At 40.9% G+C, this 18,639-nt stretch overlaps 1 protein-coding gene across 5 annotated transcripts in view; it reads left to right on the top strand.

Moving 5' to 3' along the window:
• The window catches only part of LOC118742714 (E3 SUMO-protein ligase PIAS2), an 87,989-nt gene that overhangs the window by 53,086 nt on the left and 16,264 nt on the right, over nt 1-18,639 (top strand). The window contains exon 10 of one of the 5 annotated variants that reach the window (XM_036474993.1): nt 5,977-6,309. The exons of 3 other annotated variants lie outside the window; for them this stretch is intronic. In XM_036474993.1, the coding sequence (XP_036330886.1) occupies nt 5,977-6,287 (311 nt within the window). In that variant the 3' untranslated portion in view covers nt 6,288-6,309. Of the gene's footprint in view, nt 1-7; nt 479-5,976; nt 6,310-18,639 lie in introns of those variants that run through there. One more of the 5 variants, XM_036474998.1, reaches the window with a different exon arrangement.

Genomic DNA, 18,639 nt, shown 5'->3' with positions numbered 1-18,639 from the left:
TTTCTAGGTTTACGTGTTGTGCTGCGTTGAATGCGATTGTTTTAAGTGCTCGAATTTATATATGAAACTCATGCATACATACAAACTTACATACACTAGTGCAAGTAAAGGGCAAATTTTTGTAAAAAAGCTTTCGAATAACTGTAATTGGAAGACTTCCCCAAGTTTTGAAGTGTGCGTGTGTAAAGGAGGATAGTATAAATCAAAATTTGCTGTATGATGGAAAAACAATGAAGGAGACGAAGTAAATCGCGCCAGATTATAAAGCCAAGAAGAAGAATAATGACATTAGAATGCGACCAGCATATGGGCACGGCTAGTATGCGAACAAAAGAAACATGTAGTTTTGCAAGGAATACAATAAACTAATATTCTAGAAAACTACTAGTTTATTTACATACATACATACATATGTAGCTATTTAGAAATGGCGCAAACCGATTCATCAAAACGAAAATAGAATTATGCAATGTAAAAAAAAAACAAAAAAAAAAAAATAAAAATGTAATAGCACTACATAGCAGCTGGCATTGACTTTGCCTTTCTTTTGTAATACTACATGCAATAAATAAATAGAAAAATGGAGCAACTTTTGTTGTAACAACTGTAAACGTACATATTTTAAATGTGAAAAGTGCATAAATATATCAGCAAATTTTATTTAAAAATAAGTCAAATTGTTAGTGTAATAATACAATTAATTAAATATAAAGGAAAAATGATTTTCAAATTTTAATGTAAAAAAGAACTTTATTTAATACAATTTATGATAAATATATGCTATAACTAAAAAATAAGAAATATATATCTAATACAGAATGAAACTACAAAATATCTGAGAAATGTCATTGTTTTATTTACTTTACTCTGTTGGGGGCCAAGCGAGTTTGTTGGTGTGTGCTACTTCTAAGCTTACGTTTTAATTAAGCTAAAGAAATGGTTTCTTACAGTTTATCTCACTTTTTTCGAACTTAATCCTTATAACTATTTCCTATGAACTTTACTAGTTGCATTCACTCTATATTTTATTTAGGTTATCTGAAGGTTCTAAACAGGGTCGGGCCTTTTTTGCACTACCATTTCCAGTGTGCAGTGAATTCTGCATTTTAACTATCAGTGAATAGTGCAATTCAGTGGTAGTGCAAAAATGCCCAACCCTGGTTCTAAATAATTATCTTGTGAAAAAGTATAGGAAAGTATTGGGTCATATGGAAAGTCTACTTGGCAACACTAATCCAATTGCGTTTGAAAGGTGACATTTGGGGTTACACTTTGGGTGAAGACAGCTCTGTAAAGTGTTGTTCGTGCAAACAATTATATTGATTTTAAAATGCGTAAAATATCTGAGGATATACGCTATGTGATACCATCTTTTTATTAAAAAAATTGTGAAAACGCTGCAAAAACATGCCGAAAAATTTGTGAAGTGTACGGTGAGAAAGCCGTGAGTGAATGCCGCACCCAAAAGTGGTTTACTCGATTCAGTTGCGAAAATTGTTATGTCAACGATGCATCTCGCTGCAAAAGGCATTTTTACCACCTGGACGAAAGAGGTCAGGCGCATGCAATCGCAATTGCCAATAAAATACAGAGCCGTAACAAAGTCATCAAATCGATCGCCAGCGGCACTTGGGGCAAATACAAAGAAACATTGTTGGCAACTTACAAGTACAAGGCGAGCGCCTGTGTAGTATCCGGGTACAAGTATGTCGCAGTGGATGAAGCTATAGACAGCACTCCGGACAGCCATGGAATGCGCCCGATGTCGCCTGAACATCACATTCATAGTGAGGCTCAATTGCTGCCAGCAAAGAAGCACAACATCATGCTTAGCAAGCAGTTCTTAATTTGGACGGACGTTTGAGGAAAAGCCTCCGCCCAGGCACCTCAAAAGGCATTTATTCGAATATATGGACGTTATCCAGACCTAAGTAGAACCATCTTTGGACCCGATGACCAACCGACGAGTGATCAACGGCACTCGTAGGCAGTCGATCACCAACTACCCAGACTATTAACCTATGAATGTCGTGATGGGAGCCCAATCTCCACCCGTTGCAGACACATACTTTCAAATGCCGCAAGAGGCCCGCATTAATCCAGTTGGATTGGAAGGTTATTGCCCATTATGAAGTGTTACTGCATGGCGAAACGATTTCGTTCGAACGAAGTAGTCAAGAACGAGCGACCAGCAATGGGCCTTGCATCATTAGACCTCCATTTGTTTCGATTTCTGCAAAACTGTCGTGATCGTAAAAAATTGGCGGACTGAAGAGCCGCTGAAAATCACTTGGCAAAAGTGGATGGTCATATGTATATAATAACTGCCAAAAAATAGGGGCAGGCCATTAAAGAAAATTTTTTATTTAAAAAAATTACCCAGTTACCCAAATACACTGAGACTTTTCATATGACCCAATATAATTGATATTGAAGATATCGGCCCCTATTATGAGTTGCATTCGATATTCGACTGTGGTCGAAAGTGCTGATCGAACGAATTTTCATTTGGTATTATGACGCTCATTCGCTTAAGAATAGCGCTATCGTGAACTGCACTCGTTTGGTTGTTCACAATAGTATATTTTTCACCGCTGAAAAGCTTTGTATACAATTCGAGCAAACCAAAAAAGTGTGCTTATACATATTTATGAAAATTTGTGCTAACTAAAAAGAAGTAAAAAGGGCGAATTTATAAGAATTTGGTAAAAATTAGTACAACGGAGTTCTGGCCGACGATTCGTCAGGGGATGAGGGGTTAGTAATCTGACCAGGAGTAGAAAACGTTTAAGTGTAGTTGTGGGAATATATTATAGAATTATTAAAAACTTCCGACTGTCTAAAGAGGCATTTGTAGAGCTGCAGTCCGCTACACAAAACCTCGAGCTAAATCTGTTAAAAATATTTTAAAGCTCTACGGTTTTGTTAACAGTGATCGTACCAACAGTGTATTGGGATTTTATTTCATAAATGAAACCAGCCTTTCGAGCTTGTGTTTAGTATTCACGATCTTAGACCTGCATGAAATTAATAAAAATTGTTTCAAATGTAGTGTCTAGACGCCAAAAATTAAGAAAACAAACCATTGCCATTTTATCACAGTTGACTGGTTCGCTAAATAATCAGCCAACATCCATATTATAAAGGATCGCCAGATCTACTAAGAAAATCGCCGGTGCAAAGGACTACATTCCGGTTTTTCAAACGTTAATCCGCCAATACCCGAGCATGTGAAAGAATGGCCACATAGAGTGCGTCTACTACAGCCTTCGCATTTGGTTGGTACAAAAACAGTATAGTCGGAATTGTAATGCTCTCACCCCTAGAATTGTTATATATCGAAAAAAGTATACCACTACTTTTTTTATTTTGAAATCAAAAAATATTTAGAGGTCGCTTAAAGCGCTCAAAGTTTTCCATGTATTTTTATATGGGGAAAATAAAATTTTTCGTAGAAATGGTATAGAATTCTTGAAAATCAATATTTTTCGATCGGTAAACTCGGGTTCTCTTCACGAGACTTTCAATAATAATACCCAATTGTTTATTTAACCATTTCGCCTACGCAAACGCCAAAACGTACGAACTGGCGCCGGGTCCCCCGCTGCAGCGAAGCAGTTAGCCCACCACACCGTTTCAACCGCCACCAACGTCTATCCACTAACCCAGATTAGCGCAATTCTCCACCAGCTAAGGAAGTAAAATACATTTGAGCTATAGATCTGAAAAAGCGGTTATTGGCAAATACCGTTAGATTTGAAATCAAGCCAATACACCATATTCACCGTTCCTGGCAAAGGGCTATTTCAACGGAGTAACTCACCGTCCCCTCACTGGCACCTGAACTCCAGCCCACAGTCCGACGACATTCTTGAGGGTTTAGCTCAAGCGGCCACAAAAAGATAGAAGAAGTTTTTACTAGTGTTAAGAAAAAGGAAAATCGACACTTGCACCTCGACGGCTAAATTTTTTTAAATTATTTTTTAAGTATTACTGCGGTTTTAATTTTTCTCTCTGACGTCAGGATTTTTTAAAAGGGCTTTGTCCAAAAATTATTTGAAAAATTCATTCCAATATAGAAAAATGTACCATATAGCGGATGCCGCTATGCAAATAATTTTGCAAAACCGATTTTCTCATAGGATTATCTGTTGCACAAGTAAATGGCGCGAATGGGCAATGAAGAACGTGCCAGTTCACCGCGGTGAACTCAATCCACCGGTTCCCTTACAATCACTACATCCCATGCTATCGCCCAAATTCCGCCGGATCAGTGAGAAGCCTTGGCGGCTTTTTGAACATGGGTCTCTTAATTGAAAAACGTATTTCATTAATATTTCATAGATCCCAGAACCAGTATAAAAACATTACCGATCTCTAATGTTTTGGAGGTGGAATATGTACCTATGTGTCTTTTTGGTAAGAACTCTAGTTCCTAATGTAGCCCATGAAAATTCTGAGCATGCATGAAATACTTATGGCTCGGAGAGGTTCTCCCGAATAAGGGCGTTGAGCATGCGTTTTGCACGAAAATGAACTTAAGACGTGACGTCTTATAGGCCAGATCTTTACCTGCTATCAAAAGACTTAAGTTGTCGGAAAGGTGTTTCTCTGGGGCACTTTCTAGGCTTTGACGCACTATGAACATCTGTTCAATGGTGGATGTTCCATGTCTAAAGCCACACTGATAAGGACCAATCAATTGGTTGGGAAATGTTCGCCACTGTGGACGTCTGTCAACAGATTTCCATCTTCGTCTCTGCAGGAACCCGCCCCAGTCTTGAAATCATTCTGCCAATAGCTCAATTATCGGCCATATGCCGTTAGCGTAGCCTTTGCCGGGTGGCTTTGTAAGTTGCGTATTTATCTGCAGCAACGATACAGCACTTTCCGTTATACCGATTGTTTTTGCCTGGGTGAGTAGTACCCAACCACTGCTTCTACAGCGGTACAAAGAGATTGGGAGATGGCGTCCCACTGTTCATTTACGTAGTATATCCCGGCGATGGTAAGTTGCTTGTCGCAGCCGGAAGGAAACTCGATTCGAAATCTCCTAGTATTAAGAGTGGAGCACGAAATTGCTCTGCAGTCTGATGTCGAACTTTTGTCGCATTGCCTACTGCCGGGTCTTCATTGCATAGAGACGCATAGAGAATTTTCCGAAAGTCGCAAAAAAAGAGGCATTGACGAAAAAAAGGTTCACCATATTTCTTGCTTTTCTATACTAATAAAAGAATACGTCTGAGGTTTTAGCTGTAATAAGTTGTAACTAAATATTTATTTTAAAACAAAAGATCGTTGTTGGCACAACATATTTCATATACAAGTAACCATATAGAAAAATTTAAAACAGGGTTGCAAACATACACAGTTGCATTTCCTTTAAACTTTTTAAGTGATGTATCTAGGTATCCTGTTTATCAAGACCTAACAAACTTGGTATAAATATTGAAATCGAGACTGAAACTATGTCCATTTTTCATATAACGGTAAATTTCAGAAATACGGCAACTTCGATATGTTGCAATTTAAGGACGTTCATTTACTCAAAGTTAATACTCACACCAATCTATAAAAAATAAATAAGATAATTATGGATTTTCGGCAATTGGACGTGGCACCCACCGCCTACTTATGACTACATAAGTTTATCTCGGTAACCGCTTCATCGGTTTCTACCAAACATGGTTAAATTTTTTCATTAAGTCTTAACTGTGCATATTATTGAAAATGTTTGAAATAGGTGTAAAACAGCCCCTGCTTACCATGCAACGGTAGTTTTCAGAAAGGTGGGAAACTACTTTTAATACGTTCGCCTGGTATTGTAATTGTACACTTCTTTACTTGTTTTATTTTTAAATCGGTTAATGTTTAGCCGTGCCGCCGGTGCAATAAAATCGTAAAAAAGAAATATTTTTAGATCGCATATAAAATTTATGATGCATTAATTTTAAAATTTCACTAATACCTACGCAGGGGCGGTACAAACAAACATCGAAGACGCGGCGACCGTCGGCCCACAACGCGGCGAATACACCACCGAAGACAAAACGCGTGAAACAAGCGAAAGCGATACCGCCAGAGGAGAGTACCCAACATGCACTCAGCAGCTCGAAGCCGAAATGAAGGATTTCCAGGAGAACTTCAAATTAAAACGCCCAACAAAGAAAAGGAAACGCTGGATGCTCAAATACAAAAATAAAACGGTCTTGGTCGCGCAACGAGGGGCAGACCACGCCACCGTTAAATACCGGGGCATAAAATACGATGTGAAATTCGTCGACTAGAAGCGCGCACCACCAGCCAGGCCACTCCAACTCGCTTCACTCGCACTGGATGTTACTTTTATTAGTTTCTCTGATCTATTTTTACATATTAATACATTTACACAATTATACACGTAGAACGTGGCCGTTAAGTTCAGATATAAAAAAAAAATCCCTTATACAATATATATATATATATATATGTACGTAGAACATAACGTCGGTGATACTGCAAAACGGTCTGTCTATTAGTAGCTTTGACACTTATATGGTCTCTTTCTTGCACCCTAATAAACGAATGACAAAACTGTCTACCTTTGGCTGATGAAGATGAAACGATTGCCAGAAGCGATCAGATACAGATAACAGATCAATTAAGCACCAGACGTAATGAGTGACAGAGAACGCTTTGCAGTGTTACCGACGATAAGTAAAATACGAAAATTCTTTTTTGTGAAAGATAATAGTAATAATAAATTTGGTTACCACACACACACACACCGTACTCCGTGCGATGCCAAATCTGCCTATAGGTAGTGAAGATCCAATAGGACCAAAACTCTTGAGTCCCGCAACCTTTCGTCCGCCGAAGTGTGGGGGGTATGTAACGTAGCATTCGCTAAGATACAATCACATACCGCACCGTACATACATACAATACTGTCCATACATACAATACTGCACATATGCAGACCATCATGTGAGCCCTGCTAGCAGCACACAAACAGCATGCTCGAACAACTCACCAACCACTTCGTTCACCAAACTGCATAACCCGGGACAGCACACTACGAATTTTCACCAAGCACGCAGCAAGTGCGCAGTCAGGCCAGTCTTGCTAGGTAAGCTAATTTGCCGCCGGCTGGTTGAGCCTCAGCAACCGCTGCCCCGTTCCAGCCCCTACACATGTAGAGTGCGATTATGGAAGCCTTGCTAGATCGCTTCGCTCCATCGTTTGCCGAGCCGCCGAGTACCACTAGCACCGCGGAGGATCATCCGTCGGGCCGACTAGAGCGGCATCCGCTGTGCCTTAACCATCGAGAATCATCTTCTGGGCTGCCGCTGGTCTCCAGTTGCTACGGAGAATCACCCGCTGTACTGCTAGCGCCCTCACCGTTGCTCTCCAGTCGCTTCGCCGTTGCTGAGAATCACCCGCCGCGCTGCTGGCGCGCTCACCGTCATTCACCATTTGACTCGCCATTATTCACCGTCATACGTTTTGACCCGACAACAAACGAACGTCATCAGTCTCTCGCTCTCTCCCTCTCTTTGGACGTGAGGTTGCCGGCACTCTAGTCATAACGCCGTGTGTGTGTGTGCTCCAATTAAATATACGAGAATATTGTGTTTTTTTTGGTGGAGGTTAGTGGGCCCTTCACTGGACTCTGGATCGGCTGAGCTCACCTCAGCCTTCGAAAAAACCCGCCTCACGTAAATGGCGCCCGAGCAGGGACCCAGCTATGCAGGTGTATTTGCAAAAAACTCAACACTGCAGCAGCGGGTTAACAGAATACACCGCAACCAACAGATGACACACACGACAGCGAAAATAACAGCCTCCCTTAGCCGGATATAACTGCTAAATCAGGAGAAGCTAAGAGAAGAGTACAAGTGGCACCGACCTGCGCAACGCGCTTAGCGCATATGTAAAGGCGAAGCGCAACCTCAAATCAAAGGAAGAACTACTGAGAGACCTGGAAGAGGAGATTTAGGCCCTTAATAAGAGTTGCATTCGATCTAGGCTGGTTGTCGAAAATCGAAGATCGAATGTGAAATTCGTATTATGAGCTATGTCGAAATTTTCGTTAAGTATCGATTATTCAGTCGAACAGAATTTTGCTTTCGATGCTGTAGCGAAGTGTGAGAAAATTGTGAAAAAGGATGATTTTGCGTTTGTTTTCTTACTTTTTGGCGGCTAGACTCTAATTTAAAATTTTTTTATAAATTCCATGCAGGTCTAACTAAGCTCTCCTCCTCTGATGAATCGTCGAACCACAATTCCGTTGTACTCATTTTTACAAAGTTTTTATAAATACCTTCCTTTTTACTTCATTTTAATTTGAACACATGTACATACATGCGTATGTATAAGCACACTATTTACTTTGGAAACCTTCTCAGCGATCAAAAATTTACTATTGTGAACAACCTAAAGGAGCAAAATTCACAATAGTACTATTCTTCATCGCACGAGCGTCATGATACCAAATAAAAACAACAACCCACCGCGACGTACTCGAGCACGTACGGATATGCGTGCGCTGCGCCGAGTGTAAGGTGGTCGGTCCAAACAAGGAAACACGTGCCTCCTCGTCCTGGTCGATAAATTCTTCAAGTGGGTTGAACTACTCCCAGTACGCCAGGCGAACACCGCAAATGTCACTAAAGCAGAGAGAGTCGTGTAGCGTTTCGCCTGCCCACCCATCTTTCTCAGCCACAACGGGAAGCAATTCGTGGGCAAAGCGCTAGCGGCATTCCTCAGCGAGCACCGCATAAATTCACTGCAGCATACGCCTCTCACGAAAACCCGACCGAGCTAGCCAATCGGCTCACTAAAACCATAGTAGCTCAGTGTTCAAAACAGACCAGGACCTTCCCCAGATCTCCTTCGCTATGAACACGGCTCAGCACGGATTCACGCAAGCTTCCGCCGCGGATATAAACTTCCGACGCAATCCAGCATCGCTACGGCAGATACGCTCCGAAGGGGCAGTACCTAAAGAGCACCCCACAGCACCTCCAGCCTTCAGATGGGCAGAGTTAAAGCGACACTTCACCGCGGCAGTCAAACAGCAGAAAAAGTACTACGATCTACGCAGACGGCCATGGAAACCTAAAGTGAGGGATACGAGATCATCACCCACTCTCCTCTGCCGCCGATCAGGGTTAGAACTTTACTACGGTCAATTTTTGAGAAATTCTATTGCGCTGCTCCACTTTCCTCACTTTCTGCACGATTCACTTCGATCATCTCAATCCAAAAAAAAAGATGGTGAAGTCGTGTGTTGTCTCCCGTTTTAAAACTTACAGACGTTGTGCTCGCGATTGGAAAGCTACTTGTGAAAAGTGATTTATTTGTAAACGGTCCACTCCCATACAACATTTCACTGCTCAGAAGTAGAAACCCGCGGGGTGAGCGTGGATGGGTAAAGTGGTTCACCCCATATCCATCAAACGCTCCGGACTAGTGTTATCAGATGATTACAAAAGCCGAGGCTAAATTTATGTTAAAAAAGGTTAAACAAGTTTATGCAGAAAACGAAGTTTAACAAATATAAAAAATACTAAGTTTGGGCGAAGCCGAACATTAAATACCCAACGCAAGTATTAATTGCAGTTTTTTAACGTTTCTGAAAGCTGCCATTACATGGTAAGCAGGGTGGTTGTACACCTATTTCAAACATTTTCTAAAATATGTTCAGTTAGACTTAAGGGGATAAACTTATATAGTCATTAGTGGCCGATACTATACCCATTTTCCAAAATTCCGTAATAATCTTATTTCTTTTATGGGATATTTGGTATCAACTTTGAGTAAATTAGTGTGCTTAAATTTCGAAACATCGAAGTTTCAAGCATATCTCAAATTAACCGTTATATAATTTTTAATGTTTTGATTTTATGTGTCAAGTACAATAAATGTGCCGAGTTTGGTAGAAATTCATGGACCGGTTACCGAGATACACATACGTATGTATGTGCTCATAAGTGGGCCGTGCTACGCTAATGAATTATTGCAAATATAAATTGAGTAAATTCGCTTAAGCCCTTGCTTGATTTATCAAAGATTTCGAATTTCTCTAAATTACCGTTATATGCGATGTGGGCCTGGTTATTGTCCGATTTTAAAATTTTTTGGCCGTTTGATGTGATTTAACGGGACCAACAGTTGTGCCAAATTTAGGAGAAATTCGCGAAGCGGTTACCGAGATATACACATCTAATCATAAGTGGGCGTGGCTACGCCCATTTCCTAAAAATCTTTGTAACGATCAATTTCGAGTGAATAAGCTTTAATAGTTACTAATATATCGTAGTTTTCGTTTTTCTCAAAATCACCGTTATATGGGAGGTAGGCGTGATTATTGTCCGATTTCGGTAATTTTCAATACCATCCGTCCTACGCTGGAAAGAAGTACAATTTCCAAGTTCTGTTAAGATATCTCAATTCTTACTAGAGTTATCGTGTGCATAGATGGACAGACGGGCGGACGGACAGACAATCTCGGCTTAATCGATTTATTTTCATTCTGAGCATTTATGTATACATTTGTGTATCTATCTCGATTCGTTTTGCCAGTTACAAACAACCGTTATATGAGCGTGGTTAAAATACCCTTGTGCACAAGTGCGCTCGAGCATAAAAACTGAATGCAATGTATAATAACAAAATTGGTATCGTATAAAAGAGCAAATTCTGTTAAAAAGTTAAAATGCTTGTTTGAGAAAATTATATACTAAAGGACCTACCAATCCATTTTTGAAACCAAAAAATTTTGATATTTTTAAAGTTCTACAGAATTTTCTGTTTCATTTGGTACTCATATTGTTACTCTACATGATCTCTTTATTTTGAAAGTGGCACAAGTCACTAAACACCTCTTCTGCTTAAATGGCGGGTTACTTATGTATATTTGCACGCGTCGGTTATTCGTTCAACTTCATCAATCAAGGCTAGAAGGTTTTGTCGTCAGTTTATGACGATGTCGTGATTTACAGATGAATTACTCAGGGCCGCTGTCACCGCGATAACAAAAAAGGGCCGCAATCACCTTCATCGCAACTAGGGCCGTCAACACTGTTTCCGCCCACGTCACTGCCGGGGTCACCACTACCTCTACAAGAGGTTACTGCTGCCGTCACGATCGTCGATGCCGCTCTCATTGTCGATTTCGCCACTCGCTCACGCCGTCACCGTTAGATACGCACCGAACCACCTCCGCCCCTCTGAACCACGACGTCGACCGTCGACCAGCTGGCCTCAATATCTCTCGCTCCTGTACTCTTCCAGTGGAAAGTGTATACTCCTCCCCAGAAACCTTCCAACGCGCTCTTGACTCCAACCCCGGACCCGAAATTCAGCCCAAGGTATTCGATTATCTAGATGACATCATAATACTGGGCGACTAGTTTTCCAAACGCATGTTCTACTTCCGCGAAGTCTTTGAGAGGCTTCAGAAACATCAGATGCAGATTGATTTCGAGAAATGCAGCTTCGTCAGCAGAATAGTCGCCGCACCGCTCAAGCAGTTCTCAAGCAGGACCAGAAATAAATAATAGAGAAAGTCACTACTTTGCTGTCCTTATTTACTCGACCTTCCTTTCTGCAAACTGACGCCAGCAGCGATGGGCTCGGCGCCGTGCTATTTCAACGCCACTCCGAACAAGAGAGGGTCGTAGCCTACGCCTGTAGGAAGGAGCCCCTCGGACTTAGAAAAACGCGACTATGCCAGCGAGCTAGAGTGCCTGGTCGTCTTGTAGGGAATCCGAAAGAGGAGGCCGTGCTTGGAAGTATATCGGTTCACCGTAATCACCGATCACCAATCACTCGTAAGGGCAGCGCTCACCACAAAATCCCTCCAGATGATTGGCCAGATGTGCGCTCGAACTACAATAATTCAACTTCGACTTTAAGTACCGCAAAGGAGCGTTAAACGTAGTGGCCGATGCATTTCCGTTGCCAATTACCAGCACATGAAGCCGAAGAAGTTAAATTTTTCGCCGTGAACAGCAGAGCCACAGACTGGTACGGCAGGAAGGCGCACCAGGAACAAAGACAACCAGAGCAAAAGCCCGACTACAAATTAGTCGACAATCGCTTATTCCGACACATCGCACCGAATAATCTGCTCCCTCTAGCACCACATTGGAAACAGAAGAAATAAATCCTCCAAGAGGTCCGAAATGCCGCCGCTGCAGGACACCTCGGAATAAAAAAGAAGCTTAAACACGCGCAGGGAAATTATTAATGGCCGGGAATGTAACGTGACATAAGCAACCACGTCTGTAAGTGCTGCCTGTGTGCTCCATACAAAGTAAAGTAAAGACGCCTAGCTGGATTGATGGCCATAATGCAATGCTCACCGCCGTGGGAGATCGTCACCGCTCACTTCATCGAATTTAGCCCACCATGACTTCACCCAGGCATCGGTCGCCGAAATAAACTTTTGCCGCAGCCTCGCGGTGCTACAGCAAATACGAGCAGAAGGAGCAGTCCCAGAAGAACCACCAGCCGTACACCCACCATGACGGAATCGGGGAAGGAGATAGCTAAGCATCTCGCCATGGCCGCCAAACAACTGAATAAGTACTATGACCTGCCGCCGGGAACTTTGCGCAAAAACTCGCACCTAAGTTTTCCCGCCCATACATAATTATACGGTACATCTCCGTTAATTTTGTTAGGCTCGTCCTAGCCGAACAGGCCAACGGACAACAAACAAAGGCCCACCTCCAACATCTGAAGCCATTTTTCAATTAGCAACCAACTTTTCTTTTCTCTACCGAAACCCGCACTGAAAACATCGCTACATTTCGTCGTCTTCTTCTTCTACTTACAGTCGAACAACAGGGTGTGAATCCCCCAGAGGCGGGCCCCGCGAACAACACTGAGGGCACGTCTGCAACAACGGACCCGTTCCGGAAACTCCGCCTGCGACGACGCCCCGACGGTAGTCTGCCCAAGTGGCGGTTCCGATGGCGTAAACACCGCATGCTCGCCGTACTCATAGACGCCGACCACGCCATGGTAAAAGCGTTCGTCGACTAAGTACGAATGCATGAGCGATGTGTACCGGATTCTACTATTAAATATACCTGAATTGTGAATTTGATCTATACAATGAAATATTACATTGATATTTTACTTGAAATGTAATTTATTCTACCACTTGGGTGTTATTTGAATATTTCTACTTGAAGGTCCGTGTGCGGCTCTCAAGAAAAATCACAAGAAATATTTTTCATTATTTCTGTAACTGGTTGCTGTAAATTTACTTAAAGAAATAAATATGCGAGCAGTTTTTTCCTAAGAGCTCCTACTGATTTAAGAAATTTTGAAATTCCCTGCGAAACTGGAATTCCAGCGTTGGGATGTAATTTATACTATAACTTAGATATAAGAAAATCACTGCGAAAAAAGTTATAACAAATAAACAAGATCACAAGCCCATACAGCGGCCGAGCCTTCATACACCGTTGGATGGTAAAATATACCTAGGCATCGCCTAAGGTAGGGCCGGTCCTCGGCCGAAACTCTAGAACATCCCAACTTTTCGTCAGCCGAAGTAACGTGGCTTCACTTTGTTGCAAAACCAGACCCTGTATCATGAAGCACACTACCTTAGCCTACATAAGTAAACACAACAATAACATACATAGATACATACTTACATAAGTACACACAACCATGGATCGTAACGGTTATACTTTTTTCAAAAAAGTAAAAAAAAAAAAATAATGGTTTTTTTTTCAGCGATATGTTTTCAGTCAAACATAAAAGTTACAAATTGACTTTAATTTTTTCGGCCAAAAATAAAAGTTAAGAATGACTTTTATTTTTTCGGTCAAAAACAAAAGTCAACACTTTACTTTTATTTTTGCGGTCAAATATAAAAGTTCAAATATGACTTAGTTTTGACTTTTATATTTGACTGAAAAAATGAAAGTCAAATTTTAACTTTTATTTTTTTTTTCCGGAGATTACGTTCGAAAAGCACTTATGGAAATAGGCACCTATAAGTAGAAAAAAAATTTATATATCCCCGACTAAGAGATCTGCCATGTATTATACATCAAGTGCAAGCTAGTGTAGAACGTGTGATTTCAGCACTAAGCTTATTCATAGCGATTTGTGATACAATTTGTCGGAGCAGAACTTGGCAGCCATGTATGTATATTAATTGTTAAATTGAATTCCGAATCATTCCTGTAAAAAGGCGAATAACTTAAAGCTTAAATTAAAGAAACTCAATATATTTACAGAAGATAGAAAACTGCAACTGAAAGGATGTGCATTTTTTTACCGACTTTCAAAAAAGGAGGAGGTTATCAGTTCGTCGGATGTTTTTTTTTTATTATGTACATATGTTACCGCATAATTTTGGACCACGGCAACGGTTTTTGATAATTCTTTTTGCATCAAAAAGGTAGTGTCTCAGAGGTGGTTCCATAGTAATCTGGTTTAGATCCGATCATTAGATAATTGATACATATATATATATTTGTTTTATGAGAATTTAAGTCGGTTTTGTTCCGCTAAAAATTACTTGTTATTAAAACATTGTATTGTTTATATGTAAATTGCTATTTTGACCGAAAAAATAAGTCAGATTTAACTATTATAATTGACCGAAAAAAAATCCAAGTTTCAACTTTTACATTTGACTGAAAAAATATCAGTCATAAAATAATGGTTAATTAGTGACTTTTTTGAAAAAAGGAAAAAAAAAGTAAATCATATAGGATTAGCATTCCTTGACGAACAAGCATCACATTGATATATACAAATGTTAAAAATACCAATTCTTTCCGACTGTCTTTTTGAATTGAAATTTTGAAAATAACTATTATTTTCGACCCCTGCACACAACACAACAGCCCACACTTACATACACATACGCTTACAAACTCCCCTGTCTACTTTGAATATCGCGTGGCGAGCGGGTACTTTGGAGACTGGAATGAGCTGCCTTTGCCGCCTTGGGGCCATACTAACCGATGAGCTTCCGTAGGTCACCATTTGGGCCACCGACACCACTGCCGACTCTAGGCTGAAGCCGTTATCGAGGACCGCTTTCTATCATGTTTCAGGAACGCTATCACTGCCATCGTCATCCAGGGCCGCTGCCATCGTCATCCAGGGCCGCTGCCACCGTCATCACCTATCAGGGCCGAGCTCCTATCTTCATCGTCACCGTGGCAGCTATCACCATCTGGGTCGCCGACACCACTGCCGCCCCCATTGCCTCTCGGGATCGCTATAACTGCCGTCGTCGTCCAAACCCGCTGTCACCAATATCTGGGCCAGAGCTGCTTCCTTCGTCATCACCAGGGTCGCCATTACTATCGCCGCCCTAGGCCGCTGTTACTCCCCGTCCTGAACATTGCAAGTCGCTGCTGCGACCGCCAACCGTCGACTCCCAGGGCCACTGCCACCACCATAACCAAAAAGGGGCCGCAATCGCCTTCATCGTAAGTGAGACCGCCAACATGTCCGCCGCAGGAGATCGCTGCCGCCCTCACCACTATTTGGGCCACTGCAAACGTCACCGCCGGGTCCGTCACTACTGCTACAAGGAGTCAATCTAAGAACATCCAGCCATACTAATCTTACCCAGCACAAAAATATTTACAGCATTTTACTATTAAGGCAGTGTCAGACGATTGGTGCATTTGTACAGATTTCTACATTATTTTATATTGGGGCATTAGCACAAAATACAAGAATTGGAACAACAATTTTTTTTTAGTAACACGATTGGTACGATACAACGAACTTTTATTGAAAAATTGTAACAAACTGTTTTTCGTGAGTGGGATAAAGAAAAATATTTTTGCATTTTCACGACTGCTATACGATTTGCACCCAATTTTGGGCAAATCCCCAATCGTGTGACACTGTCTTTATAATAAAAACAAAACAATGCAACCCATAATTTTTAGATGTTTTCATATTTTGTTGCTTTTCAGTAAAATTTGTCCTCATAATCTCCCAAAAGTTACTTATGACGAAGAATTTTAGCAATATTATAGACAATGGAGTAAATTAAGGTAGTCATATGGTATGTTTTTATATAAACATCATTGCACTACCGTAATAAGGCAAAATTTAACGAAAATCATATAAAGACTGGATCCACTTCAAATCATGTAAACAGTCCGATGGTATATCGAGGTTTAACAGTCCGATGGTATATCGAGATTTAACTTCAGAATAAAATATGTTTTTCTGCTTGAAAAATAAATGAACACGTATTTTTTTAAATTTTCATAGCATTATTTTTGCATTTTTTACGAATTTTTTAAGATTTTGTAAAAAAAAGAAAGAATTTTTGGGCATTTTTTTACCTTGTAGTTTCCGTAATTTTTAAGCTACTTAGTTGCTCCTAAGGTTATTTTTCTCCATTTTTAGTACTTCTTTACAAGTAATCAATCTCACCATCCCCGCTACTAACTGTCACCGACCCTGTACGTCGCAAGTCTTACTATCACCGCCACTCACCAATTCCGAGCTGCCTCGTGGACATGGACGACGTATAGTTCAGCAGCACGGCACCCTTAAATGCAAAACGAATTTCAATAAGCACAGTTTGTATAGATCGTTCTCTAATGTTTTGCAGGTACAATATATCCATGTCCATAAAAATTCTAAGCATCTTGTATGTCTCTTATAACTTCGCCAGTATACTTGTAGTTCGGAGAGGTCCTCCCCACTTAGGGCAGAACTGAAGGCTGTTGAGTATGCGTTTTACCGGAATATGACCTTTAGACATTCCGTCGTATAGCCAGATCTTTACGTGCTGTTAAAAAAGGTTTCAAAGTCGTCGAAAAAGTGGCATTTGACGATGTGTTTCTCTGGGCATTTTCCTGGATTTGACACACTAGGAACATCTGGTCAATGATGGATGTTCCAGGTCTAAAGCCACAGTGATAAGGAACAATAAGCTTATTGAAATTCTTCAGTATTTCGCACAGTAGCGTCGATTGGTTCTTAAAACCATATTAAGAAGACTTATCCCGCTGTAATTGGCGCAGCAGCAGCCCTTTTGTGGATTGGACAAAGTACAGAGGCTCCAATTTTCGGGCATATTCTGCTTAGCAGCAGGTACCTTCGCCCTAGCGCTACCTTTGAACAACTTGCCAGTATGCCCTTGGTTCCTGGGGATTAGTTGTTTTGAACTCGCATTATTGCTTTTCTAATTTCGTCTTGGTCGAGGTTACTCTTCGTCAAATGCGCCATCGTTATTCAAGACCGTTGGGAAATGTAGCCCCGGTCTTGAAATCATTCTACCAGCAGCACAATTATCGATCATCTGCCGTTAGCGTCTCCTTTGGCTGCCGGATGGCTTTGTAAGTTACGTATTTATCTGCACCAACGATACAGCACTTTTCGTCGTACCGATTGTTTTAGCCGGGGTGAGTAGTACTCAACCACTGTTTCAACAGCGGTGCAAAGAGATTGAGACATGGGAGTCCCACTACTCATTTACATAGTATATCCCGGCAATGATCAGTTGCTTGTTGCAGCAGGAAGGAAACTCGATTCGAAATCTTTTAGTATTAAGAGTCGAGCACGTAATTTTTCTGCTGCCTGATGTCGAGCTTTTGTCGCATTGCCTACTGCCGGGTCTTTATTGCATAGAGACGCATAGAGAATTTTCAGAAAGTCGCAAAAAAGAGGCATTGTCGAAAAAAAGGTTCACCATATTTATTGCTTTTCTATACTAATAAAAGAATACGTCCAAGGTTTTAAATGTAATAAGTTGTAAATAAATATGAACATATTTTAAAATAAAGGATCGTTGTTGGCACAACATATTTCATATACAGGTAACCATATAGAAAAATTCAAAACAGGGTTGCAAGCATACGCAGAAATCGAGTTGCTGCAAGGAGAAGAGTTGAATATCCTTTAACCTGTTTCCAGGTAACCTGTTTATTAGGTTTTACCAAACTTGGTATAATATTGTACTTGACACAAAAAAGGAAAACCTTAAAATGGACGAGGCACTGTCCACTTATGACTATATAAGTATATCTCGGTAACAGCTTTATCGGTTTCTACCAAATACGTTTAAATTATTTCATTAAGTCTAGCTGAGCAACGAAAATATTTGAAATAGGAGTAAAACAGCCCCTGCTTACCATGCAACGGTAGAAAAACTATATTTAATACGTCCGCTAGGTATTTAATATTGGGCTCCGCCCCAAACTTAGACTTTTATTTTGAAATCGGTAAATATTTTGCCATACCGTCGGGACTTTCAAGATTTCCATATATTTTTTTCGTAGAACTGCTATAAAATCGTTAAAAATAAATATTTTTAGATCGCATATAAAATTTATGACGTATATTTAACTTTAAAATTTTGCTAATACCTACCCAGGGGCGATAGCGCCGCCGTCAGACACCACAAACATTGCCATGACGCCGCTCCAGCCACCGTTACCACCGCTTCCACCTTTGTTCTCGACGGAACACGAAGTAGAACTCCCACTAGAGGGAATACAAATCCTCGCCGACGACGCTGACGGTCCGGCACTAGACCGATTCCCAGAAATCGCCGAAAGAATCCGAAGAAGCTTCAGAGACATAGCCGCGGGAACTTGCGCATCCCGTCTGAGATTCCGCAGCGACGGTTACCAAGTAACC

The sequence above is a fragment of the Rhagoletis pomonella genome, unplaced genomic scaffold, assembly GCF_013731165.1.
Source record: "Rhagoletis pomonella isolate Grant_MI unplaced genomic scaffold, Rhpom_1.0 Rhpom_scaffold_00007, whole genome shotgun sequence".
Classification (NCBI taxonomy): Eukaryota; Metazoa; Arthropoda; class Insecta; order Diptera; family Tephritidae; genus Rhagoletis; species Rhagoletis pomonella.
This window is presented reverse-complemented; position numbering and strand designations above follow the sequence as displayed.